Here is a 12,369-nt window from a genome sequence, read left to right as displayed (position 1 = left end):
ATGCGGGCTACAATTCAATTGAAGGAAGCAATGATTGATATAATGCGCGCCTTAAATCAATTGATAAGAGCAATAATTGAATTGATGCGCTCATTAATTCATTTGATGAGAGCAATAATTGATTTAATGCTCGCATTAATTCAATTATTGATCTCTTCAATTTGAATTAATGCGAGCATTAATTCAGTTATTGCTCTCATCAATTGAATTAATGATATCTTTAATTCATTTGAAGAGAGCAATAATTCTTTTAGAGAGAGCAAATATATGATTAACGGTATCTTCAATTCAACATATCCACAATTGAATTAATGATCTCTCTAATTGAATTGTTGCTCTCTTTAAAAGAATTGATGCGTGCATTAATTCCCTATACAAAAACATTGCAAATAATCAAAGATATCTTCAATTGAATTAAAGAGATCATCAAATTATTAATACCGAGCTCTAAATTAATTATTGTGAGCAATATTTCTACGAAATTGCATGAAGCTCTCATCAATTGAATTGAAGAGAGCAATATAATTGAATTAATGTGCACATCAAATCTATTATTGCTCTGATTAATTCAATACGGGAAAAAACCGGAACTATAAAAAGTTTGGAGCTCTTCAGAAAAAGAAGTTACGAAAATTATGCGTCACTTGGGCAACTCTTGTACATACATATTAGTGATGCTAAAGACAACTCATTTCTCATACAAAAATATCGGCCTGATTTGAAGATTATTTTTTTCAAAATGTCGCTAGCGAGCACCCTAATACCAAAGACAAAAGTTCTTAATTTAAATTTCTGATGATTGGTAGCAGAGACAAAACAGAAAATTCGCAGTACCGTTTATTTTCTCCACTGTATGTAGCGAGATGTTCTCGAGTCATTATAACAAGCGACCGCTGTCAAATGATACAAATTTTTGATGAATAAAAAATAATCACAATTTATGCATCAATCTCCAGACATGGACAATAGTGAAAATGCAAGGTTGAACAGATGAATTATGACCCCCTCCTCCCTCTTTTTAACGGCAGGTCTACTTTTTTGTGGCTACGTGTTATAAAGAATTTTCATGCAGTTATGACGGCTATTTTTTTTTTTCGTTCCCCACCCCACAACTTTGAAAAACGATGGTAAGTGCCTAGACTCAACTATATCTGATAGTTACGTGTACTTGTTTCATGAAAACTTGCCCAAGCTAACGCAGAAAACGTGGTCTCGTTGGACAGACTAAATATTAAAACCTCGCCGGAATCGGAGACGAAATAATGGTTCCGATATCACGTATTGATGTACGCATCAATTGAATTGAAGAGATCAATAATTGAATTAATGCGTGCATTAAATAAATCATTACTATCATTAATTCAATTGATGTGCACATTAATTCAATTGATGTGAGCAATAATTCAATTGATGAGAGCAATAATTGAATTGAAGAGCGCATTAATTCATTTGATGAGAGCAATGATTGATTTGATGCGCGCATTAATTCAATTAAAGAAAGCAATAATTGAATTGATGATATCTTCATATGATTGAAGATATCTGCAATTATTTGAATTTATGTTAATTTGGCGCTCCGAACATCTGAGATGATAGAAACAGCTGATTGAATTTGTTTTGAATCCGTGGCTCAGACGTCGTGCTTAATCTGTCTTCCTTACGCGGGAAAAACAGTGCGCTGATACATGTAATCCATTTATATACACTACCAAAGGGCATTTTTTAAATAAAAGAAGACATGGATGAAAATTGTTTTAGAAGGGATTATAGTTTATGATTAATAATGGTTTTGCCATTCCAACAAAGTAACCACTATTGACGAGTATTTATTTTTTGACGTAGGCCCGACCTTCTGTCGAAAGTTTGATGTCGTCGTCGTTTTGAAATAAACATGTGTAACAACGATCAATGAAAGTAATATTTTAATGCAGCGTTATTTAATAGAATGTTTAACAGTTTACAATGAAAAGTAGAAATGTCTGTACATTTGGATTTCATTTACATAGTTTCTTAGGATCTGAGGGCGAGAGGAAATCCTGAGGCACTTTAAATAAAGCTGTTGAGATTTGTTACATTCAATATGCTCCAGAAAAAAGAGACTGTGCTTGTGAATACTTGGTACCGCACCTCAGCATGTCGAGTTACTTTCGATTATGCTTGTCCAGTAGGCGGTCGATTCCTTGTCGATGATAATAATGTGCACATATTTTTGTTTTCTGATCGTAATTTTTGAGTAGGCCGAGTTGGCATTTTCATGGCCCGTAACATGCATTATATGTCAGTGGGGGCAACATCATTTTAATTTTGCTATAAAAGAAATTCTAAATAAATATAGAATAACAAGTTATACGCTTTATTTCATGCATCGATATGCATAAACACAGAAAATATGTCATCCAAGCGGGGACAGTGTCAAAAGTAGTTCGGACCGGAAGTGCTTTATCAAACGGACGTGTGATAAAGCTAATGCTTTATCTCACTCTCAATATACACCACACGTTTGAGATAAATTGTGATATTGCATTATGCCATTTTCTATCTTCTACTAGAAATGCACTTTTAAAAAATAATTTTGAAAATGATTGTTTATCAAACAAAATATCAGCATGGTCAGAAAATACATTAGACATTTCGTATTTTATTAGAGTATCAAGATTATCGAATATAAATTAGAAGATGATCGAATATAAACAACAAGATTATTATATATATCAAGATTATTGAATATAGACATTAATACTATCGAATATAAAAACAAGATAATTTAATATGAATTTAATATACATCTGTATTTTCAAGCTAGTAACGAAATACTTAGCTACTGGGCTGTAGAGACCCTCGGGGACTAACAGTCCACCAGCAGAGGCTTCGACCCAGGGTTCATAATGTAGGTACCAATTTGATACACCAGATGCGCATTTCGACATATAATGTCTCTTCAGTGATAAATAAAACCTTAAATATTTCTTGCATATAAATAAAAAAAATCGAATTTAGATATCAAGATTAGCCGAATATGAATTAAAACCTCCGTATATGAATATCAAGACTTTTGCATAGTGTAATAGACAGGTCTTTCTTAACAAAATTATTGTGTATTTGGAAAGGGGGTGGCCTTTAGATATATATTTTGTGCATTAGATCTATAGTTGCACAACAGAATGTGAAATTCCAATTTAAAGGGAAAACTGTACATTCACTGTATATAGTGGAAAGCTATAATGCCATTGTTGAATTGTCATGGTTTATTATTGTTCTTTGACTGCGTTGGTTCGGAGATGGGTTTTTTATTGTTGTATATAAACATGAGGTCCAGCTGTATTTTATTCTCCACATGTTTTCTATGAATGAAATGCATCCTACAGTTCACAATCAATGACTATTAATTAGTACACTTACCTGTGTGAAATATCTATTTTGTATTGCTTATAGGAGTTATGAGATTGATCTCTGTTCGTTATCTTCACCTTGCATATCCCATAGATTGTTTGGTCTATCCTCAGTTTAATTCATATATCCTACACATGTTTATCTTAGGAGCACACAGTGTTAAGTACATAGAGGCTGCCATTGTATGACATCATCAACAGTGAAGTTGGCGCATTAATTCAAAGTGATACAAACTTACCTTATGGCTACTATGTGTTGTTGTTTCATTTAGAATTCACATAGATGATAAGATTTAGTCAATATGATTCAGCCTTTAATTGTTGTTATCATTACAATTCCCATTTTATTGTTACTTAATTTGGAACTATTTTGTGCATGCCCAAGGATACATTTTCTTCCTTGTTGGTAGTGAAGTCACAAAATATAGTGCAGTGAATTCAGCATCTATTTGAATCAATTAACTAGGCAGGTTATTCAATTATTCTTATTGAATCAATTAATATTACTTGTATATCATTTTTGTATAAAGATGACAGTGTTTATTGCATGATTTAAGATAAGTTTTTCTGTCAGGAATTGTCAGGAAAATTGAGTAATTTGATTGGCTAATTCCTAGCTGCTGAAACTATATAAGGGAGGAAGAAGCTCACATTAGTTTGATAGCTGTCTCAAGCACATCAGTGTCAGAACAAAATTTGAGAGAAACTTAGATACAAAAATGAATGAGATCATAATCATTATAAAGAAACTTTTCAATACTTCTTTCCTATCAAATATTTGGATAAATTATAATTACTTGACAACTGAAAAATCCTGACATCTTATTTTCTTACAATTTAATTCCCGACAATCCAAAGTTATTGAACATTATTATTATAGTAATAATGAATTCCTGACAGCAAGTATCCTTTATGTAGATTCTCTTTGCCAGAGTTATTCCCCTTTTATTCCCCTCTACTATACAATGCTATTCTCATACTTCTGAAACCTTGAGCTATCTCCCACCACTCATAAGACCCTGTGAAAGGTTATGATTATATACGGGTTGTGATTCCCAGGTGACATTGTTTAATGATGGACCAACGCAGTTTTGTGTATCTTTATGCATTGTTGATGTGAAGAAAATAAACATTTGACCTGTAAAGAAGTTGTGATTATACGTGGTGACGATTGATAGAGGCCTGCCTGTTACAATATGAATAACAACATTATCGATTATGAATCAAGATATTTTCATATAAATCAAGATTTTTATACATGTAATATTGCGATGTTAGATACATTTACACGTCACATTAAATCAAAGTTATATAGTATGCCAATCAAACATCGTTACGAATCTTTTGCCTTGTACATAAATCATATGTTAATGAACTACACAGCACAAACATTAGCAATTGAAAATTAGCAAAACACGTTGCATAATCTACGGAAAAAATATTTTCACAAATAATTAAAAAATATTACAGTAGTAAGAAAAATATTGTCAACTTACGCTGTTTAACAAACACACGTGTGCTAAATTCATTGTCAATAACCATAAGAAATTGATGCCTTTTATAAATAATGTTTGTCAAGTTATGATTTCAGACAGGTGCAGAGTCCTCTAATTACCTATAAAAAGGTGAAGTATTTATAACGGACATTGACTAGAAGCTGTATCACATTATGACCTATATTTAAACTGGATGCAGGATTTGTTCTCGTTATGTCAGGGGAACTATTGGCATTTTTAAAAATTGATTAGAACATTAGAATCATTATACAGAACACGACTTTCTAAAAACGCCTATACATTAAAAAAAAAACACCAAAACGTATACGGACATCTTTTCTGTTAGGTATTGAAATTTACTGGAGTCAGAGGTTAATTAATTAATTATACAGCCATGTCTTGCACATTGAATATTTAACCATCTTAATAAGATGTGCTGATTCGCTGCACTGTAATTTTGGAGACGATGCATATTTCCTTGTCACGTGACGGTAAAGGAAAGGAAACCGCTTGTAGGATTTGATAATTTGTCACGTTATACTTTATGTCTTCAAATGCTGAGAAAGGTCACCGCAGCTAATTTTTGCGGTATTATATATAAACAAAAGGTAAATTGAATATGAAAAATGTCATTTATTCAAATGACGAACTTGATAACAAACTACTAACAAGGGTATCAGACTCATAAACAATCCACTGAAAATGTCACTGGAATGGAGAAAGAAAATAAACAATGACAAAATAATTCAATATGTCTGATCCCCCAAATTTATCTATAAAAATCTACATCAACTAGAATTAAAAAAAACAACCTTACAAAGATGCAGCAACACGATGGCTGATTCCACATTTTCACAACAGAACTTTAACGGTGAATAATTGACCATCTCTTGTAGTGGTAAGTGACACGTTTAGTCAGTATGAATTAACAGACATTATCACTTATATTAGAGTGAAAGGTGAAGATAACGAACAGTGATCAATCTCATAAATCCCATAAGCAATACAAAATAGATAGTTGGGTAAACAGGGACCCCTGTTATCGTATGTTGTCATACTATACTACGGATAACTCCGTTTACCTGAACAAGATATAGGGCTCACGGTGGGTGTGACCGGTCGACAGGGGATGCTTACTCCTCCTGTGCACCTGATCACATATCTGGTATATCCACGGGTCCGTGTTTGCTCAATTCACCTTTCATGTAACTCAAACTTTTTTTGTAGCGAATCGTATGAATTCCGCTGTCAACATGTTTTGGTACTACAGTCCCTGAAACGTTCTACTTCACCTTTCATCACTGCATTTCACATCACAATGAAATACACAATCTATATTAAACGAGACTGTAAATATCGACATTCCAAGAAAATTGGTCGCTACGAATTCCAGTCCCCGTGTAACGATTGTCTGCATGATATAATTTTGATTATTTTATAAAAAATACAAAGAAGATGTAGTAATATCCAAATATTGAGTACTTCCACAACCATAGTGAGATTCTACTTGTCTGTACTATATACACTAAAAGGATATCACACAAGCAATGGGTATTAAATCTAACTTCTCATTTATCCGGGAGTTTTCATTGACAGCTACAGACCGCTGCCTAGACGCCATAAATGGATTCACGTATGGATAGCCAGTGTATGGATATTTGTGTAACAGTTTTTCTTTAATTGCTGTCCTTTTGGGATCACATCACGTGGAGGAGTTGGGTGTGTGGCGGAAGAATCATGCAACACACCTTACCCGTCACGTAAGTATTATCACTACTGCTCCATCATACTGTAAACTTACTAGATTTCATGAGAGTTCAATTTCTGTGGATTCCTGTGAATTCAAACCACAAAGAAAAACCCAATTTATGTAATGTTTCAATGTATAGAAAACATATCCACGAAATTATATTCCAACTCCCTGGCAATCCACAAAAAAACTTAACACCACAAATTTAAGATTTATAAAAAAAATGATCAAATGCCCAACAATTATTCACGTGGTGTCATTATCATATAGAGAATAAATTAAAACATATAAATTCCAAGGATAATCCACTAAGGCTCGCAAGCTTATTTCCAATGCGGTCCTTTGATGTACGGATGTTTGCTCTAGGGGATCATTACTGGTATGTCGGAGGAAACCGGAGAACCCTGAGGAAACCCACGTGTCCGAGCGGAGGAACACCATACCCTCTCACATACAACCACTGCCGATCACAGGGATCGAACTTGGGTCGCAACGATGAGAAGTGAGAGTGCTACCCGGACACCCTTTGTTATGCATAATCAGCATTTTAAGACTACATGTAACTAAATTCGGTTGTAAAAGAGAGTTGAAGTAGATGATCGGCATTCAGTTATCATTTACACACAATATTATCCTCGCTGCACAAAATTCATCTCATTTATTTTTAAGATATATAACATCAAATACATGTACATTTTACACATTTTCTGGTGGTCGTTTTCAGTAACGTCTCTGTGCCGTTCCGTTCATCTCCTTACGCTATGAATTCAACCTAAGCGTTTTGTCGGAACCCCTTGTGTAGGTTCTGAGAACACTCAATAACAAAAAATACCGTGAATCGGGCGACTAATGACCCACACTAAATGCTGACCTACTGCGTTAACCTATGTAAAATGATGTTTATCGTCAGAAGTTACTATGACGTCACAAAAGTCTCGTAAAAATCAGTTCACTGTGACAAAATTTTAAATGGACTTGTAAACCTATACTAGTAAATCAAATACCAAATCTCAGCTTCCTAATTTAAAGCAAGGTAAAAAAAAAAAAAAAACATCGCAGTTTATTCAACCATAAAACTTAGTCTTAAAACGTTTTGTTAGAACAAGAAAATCGTAATAAAAGTGAAACTTGATAGGTATGTACTCATTAGCTAACAGTAACGATATATATATATCCCTTAGTTAAAGCATAGTGGGAAAATGTCCAAAGAATTATATCCGGCCAAAAGTCCCATATATTCAGTAAAATATGTCCACTGTGACGACACTCAAAACTTGATCTGTTAACATGCCTTTGTAAACCACATTAAATTTCAACTTCCTATATCAAAGCATGCTGAGAAGAGTCCGGAGAACTATGTTGACTGTGACAGACGGACAGACGGATTGCAGACTGTTAGTGTCCTTCCGGTTGCGCAGGTATGGGGGGTAGGGAACTAATAATGGGTGTATAATGTCTGGACGCCAAAATCATGTCCATAGCAAGACCTACCGACGGACATGTTGATTTCAATATATCCCCCTAAACTTCGTTTGCGGGGAATTTAACAATTAAAGAGGGAATATACAATCTTTTATTGAGAACACACAATACACGATATAAACTGATCGTTTACATACGGAGGGCAAGGCAAACTCCCGCATGTTGCTCTAATGGGGTAAAGCGTTCTGCCATTATCATTATGACTTCGAGTTCCCTCGAAGAATTCTGGATTTTCATCTAAACAAATATAATCAGATGGATGTTCACCAGTCCATGAACCAATTAACATTCCTACATATTCGTTTTTCCATCCCGAGGGGCAATGTCTCTTGCCCGGCACCATGATTACAGATTCCGCTTGTACTTGACAGACGGCACATGGTGCGTCATCATCGATTGCAACACTGCGGTAGGTAAACTCATATTCGCTTCCCCATATTCTGCCGGAATACCCTCCTGTTGTATGCACAGAGAGGAAGTCAGATGGCACGGAGTCGGGATCGTGAGGCAGGCATAACATTGTAACGCCACTTCCGACTTCGTTAAAATGCTTACTGGCAGTGATACCTAGGAAAATAAGTGTTGTAGATACTAGAACATCTCAGAATCTAAAACGTCACTAAAAATGAAGACAAAGAACAATGATCATTCTCATGAATCTCATAAAGAATACAAAATTAAGAGAAGGGCATAGACCCCTGGTAATACTAGAGGTGGAATCAAGTGTCTAGGAGGAGTAAGCACCCTCTATTAATCGGTAATATCCGCTGTGAGTCCTATAACGGAGTAATCCGTAGTCAAAATCAGTATTAAAAGAACGGTCAGACAAATTGATATCTGGGTTTCCGATTTATAAATATGCCAACTATTTCTGTGTACTGGCATTCGGATATGGTACGACATATTACGTGTCAAGTGTTGGCATAATCTTTATTTTAGAAAAAAAAAAACTAAATTTCATTTTGACAGCATAGACTGCGACGCTTCAGTTCAGCATATTTCATGTACACATGTGTGAAACGTTGCAGTTTATACCCTGACAAATTTTCGAAATTAATATTTTTTTTTTACATTCGCATTCTACTTTCATTTCAGTCGGTATCGGTCAGATGTATACACAGGGCCAGGGGCCAGGCTGTAAGAAAAATTTAATGAAATCTCATAAAGGAAGACTAGCTCAGTATTTAAGCCCCCTCTCTCCCCGCAACATTTTGAGTTAATCTTCGATATGAATGATGTTTTTGTTTGCTTGTGTGTGTGTGTGTGTGTGATTTTTTATTTTGTTTTTTGTTGTTTTGTTTTTGTTTTGTTGTTGTTTTTTTTGCTTTAAACTCAAACAAAAAGTTGATACAAATTTTATTGGTCTTAATCACAAATCAGTGTCCCAATAGGGATTTTTAATCTGTTTTCCTATTGAGCCTTTGCTCACTTTGTCCCTGCTAGCCATCGCATTTGCACATCTAAGTTAATGCCATACTATAGAATGGCATGATCAACTCAAATACGTATATAAGCAAATTGCTGTCCTTTAGAATACGTCTGCAAAAAGACGGACGATAGACATATATTTCTTACAGAAATTCAATATTCTATGTTGAAATAAAAATGTGTTTTATAATAGATTTTTTTTTCAAGTCTTGAAACATGCAGATATTTCATTATAAGTCTTATTGATAGAGCTGTAATGATGTATAGGCCTAATGAATATGAAATATTTATAGCTTTGACCTTTAACTCAGACGTTTTCCTCAGCATTGTATTTTATCTGATCCCACCTCTGGTGTGTCCAGGGTTCCGTGTTTAACCAACTATCTACTTTGCATTGCTTATAAGACTTATGAGATTGATCACTGTTCGTTATCTTCATCTTTCATCTGGACGTTATACATGTATGCTCGACAGGTAACACCATTGGATGTATAGATAATAACGTTTGAGCTTGATTTAACAAAGTAGTCTTGGCAACAAAATATTCAGTGACATAAAACTGGCAACAAAATATTCAGTGACATAAAACTGGCAACAAAATATTCAGTGACATAAAACTGGCAACAAATTATTCAGTGACATAAAACTGGCAACAAATTATTGATGCTCATAAGCTTGAATGTCGTTTTTCATTTGTAAAGCTCAGTGCAACTTCAAAATTGATGTTGATTTTAAGATATGAACAACAATACTACTAGTAGTACGTTACGTTTTATGTTTAACGTTCAGCCTGATTTGTTCCCTAGTACAAAATAGTGTTATAAACCGTAAGCGCGTTATCAAATATGTGTACAGAACACTCTGCGTCAAAGATAGCAATTGTCATAGCTATTCCTACACCGTTACACCATTGATGTGGGTAGTCCTATATACCGGATTACAACAACCATTCTTACCCGAGTATATTACCTTGGTTCCGTTAATATGTGGACAGTCCTTTACATTGGATTATAACCATTCCTACCAGAGTATATCAAACTGGTTCCGTTAATATGTTGGCAATCCTTTATACCGGATTGTAACCATTCCTCCCTGTGTATACTAAATTCGTTCTGTTAATATGTGGGTAGTCCTATATACCGGATTACAACAACCATTCCTACCTATGCATATTAAGCTGGTTCCGTTAATTTGTGGGCAGTCCTATATATCGGATAACAACTATTCCTACCTGTGCATATTAAACTGGTTCCATTGTCATGTGAACTGTCCTTTATAAGGGAATAAAACAATCATATCTACCTGTGTATATTAAACTGGTTCCGTTGATATGCGGGCAGTCCTTTCGTCCCCAGATAATGTACGTTGATAAACCTAGAAACATGAAAAATAGAGCGTGTGTAGTATATCAGTGCCGAGACAATGTAGCGATATATTAGATCTATAACGGACTCTCGATCAGGAAATATCGTGTTACAAGATATACACGGCGATAATTACTAAACATATATCCAGTATCCTTCTTCATTTTCGGTATCTGATGACTTCAACGAATAAAGACCTTTTGTGGATATTTTAAGATTCTGTGTAGATATCTTAGATTCTCTGCGGATATTTTCAAATTGTGTGTAGATAGTTTAAGATTCTGTATGGATATTTGAAGATTGGGTGCGGATATCTTAAGATTCTGATCAGGTGTTTAATATTATGTGTGTTAATCACTGACTTTTCGCAACAGTTGCAATGTTTTGCTAAGTGGGGATATATCCTACAATCTCCAGTTTTCAGTCATTCATGTACATATCAAATAGTTGCCTACATAATTCAGGTGTTCAAGAGTAAACAAGAATTCGAAACTTTTAAACCATAATGAATTTTCATTGGAAGATACATAGAACCCTTCTACTGGGTTTTAACCCTTGACCTATAAATCTTATGAGTTTAGTTTGTGTTTACAGTGCCTTTCATTCTTATCATAAGTAGGGACTCCGTTCTGTGCTAGACGTCCAAAAGTAAAGGAGATATTTAAGATCTACACATTTGAAAAAGATTTAGCTCTACATCTAAAGCCCAGAGTGGGCACAATATCAGTTTTCTGGTTTTCTACTCCCGGAGATGTCTAATAGCAATATTGGAACTCTTCACGTGTATTGTACATCCAAAAGTTTACGATGGACAATGCTCGACACACAACGGACGGGCAGAGATAGGTAATAACAATAGGTCATGACCTAAAATGAATAGGTACCGGAAAACTCAGGTGACCTAAAATGAATAGGTACCGGAAAACTCAGGTGACCTAAAATGAATAGGTACCGGAAAACTCAGGTGACCTAAAATGAATAGGTACCGGAAAACACAGGTGACCAAAAATAAATAGCAATCGGAAAACACCAGTGACCTAAAATTTATGGGAAACCCGGAAATCTCAGGTGACCTAAAATGAAAAAGTAACCCACCCGGAAAACTCAGGTCCCCTAAAATGATAGGTAACCCGAAAAACTCAGGTAACCAAAAATTGATAGGTAACAGGGAAAACCTAGGTGACCTAAATTCAAGGTTAGCTATACACGAAACAGCTAAGACAATGGTACATACTTTACCTTGTCGTTTTATTTGGGCAATCTCAGATCTAAGGGCCTTGTTATCAGATTCGAGGCTCTGCAACTTCGTCCGAATGGCTTGTAATTCGGTTTGCAGGGCCTGGACAACATTCTGATCAGTCAACAACAGTCTCTTTTCACAGAAACAGAGGAGGAGGAAGCCAGGCAGCAGACACACGGACCGAAACATACTTATAGCACAACGACCTAACCTTGTTATC

The 12,369-nt window shown here is 35.0% G+C and overlaps 1 protein-coding gene across 1 annotated transcript; it reads right to left on the bottom strand.

Annotated features, from left to right (window-relative positions):
• Positions 1-8,195: 8,195 nt before the first annotated feature.
• Positions 8,196-12,369, bottom strand: LOC125662313 (short-chain collagen C4-like). Its single transcript, XM_056147309.1, has 3 exons — positions 12,149-12,369; positions 10,848-10,919; positions 8,196-8,684 (listed from the first exon to the last, which is right to left on the bottom strand). Exons 1-3 carry the CDS (start codon positions 12,336-12,338, stop codon positions 8,209-8,211), a joined length of 738 nt encoding a protein of 245 aa, XP_056003284.1. The 5' UTR covers positions 12,339-12,369; the 3' UTR covers positions 8,196-8,208.

The sequence above is a fragment of the Ostrea edulis genome, chromosome 8, assembly GCF_947568905.1.
Source record: "Ostrea edulis chromosome 8, xbOstEdul1.1, whole genome shotgun sequence".
Lineage (NCBI taxonomy): Eukaryota > Metazoa > Mollusca > Bivalvia > Ostreida > Ostreidae > Ostrea > Ostrea edulis.
This window is presented reverse-complemented; position numbering and strand designations above follow the sequence as displayed.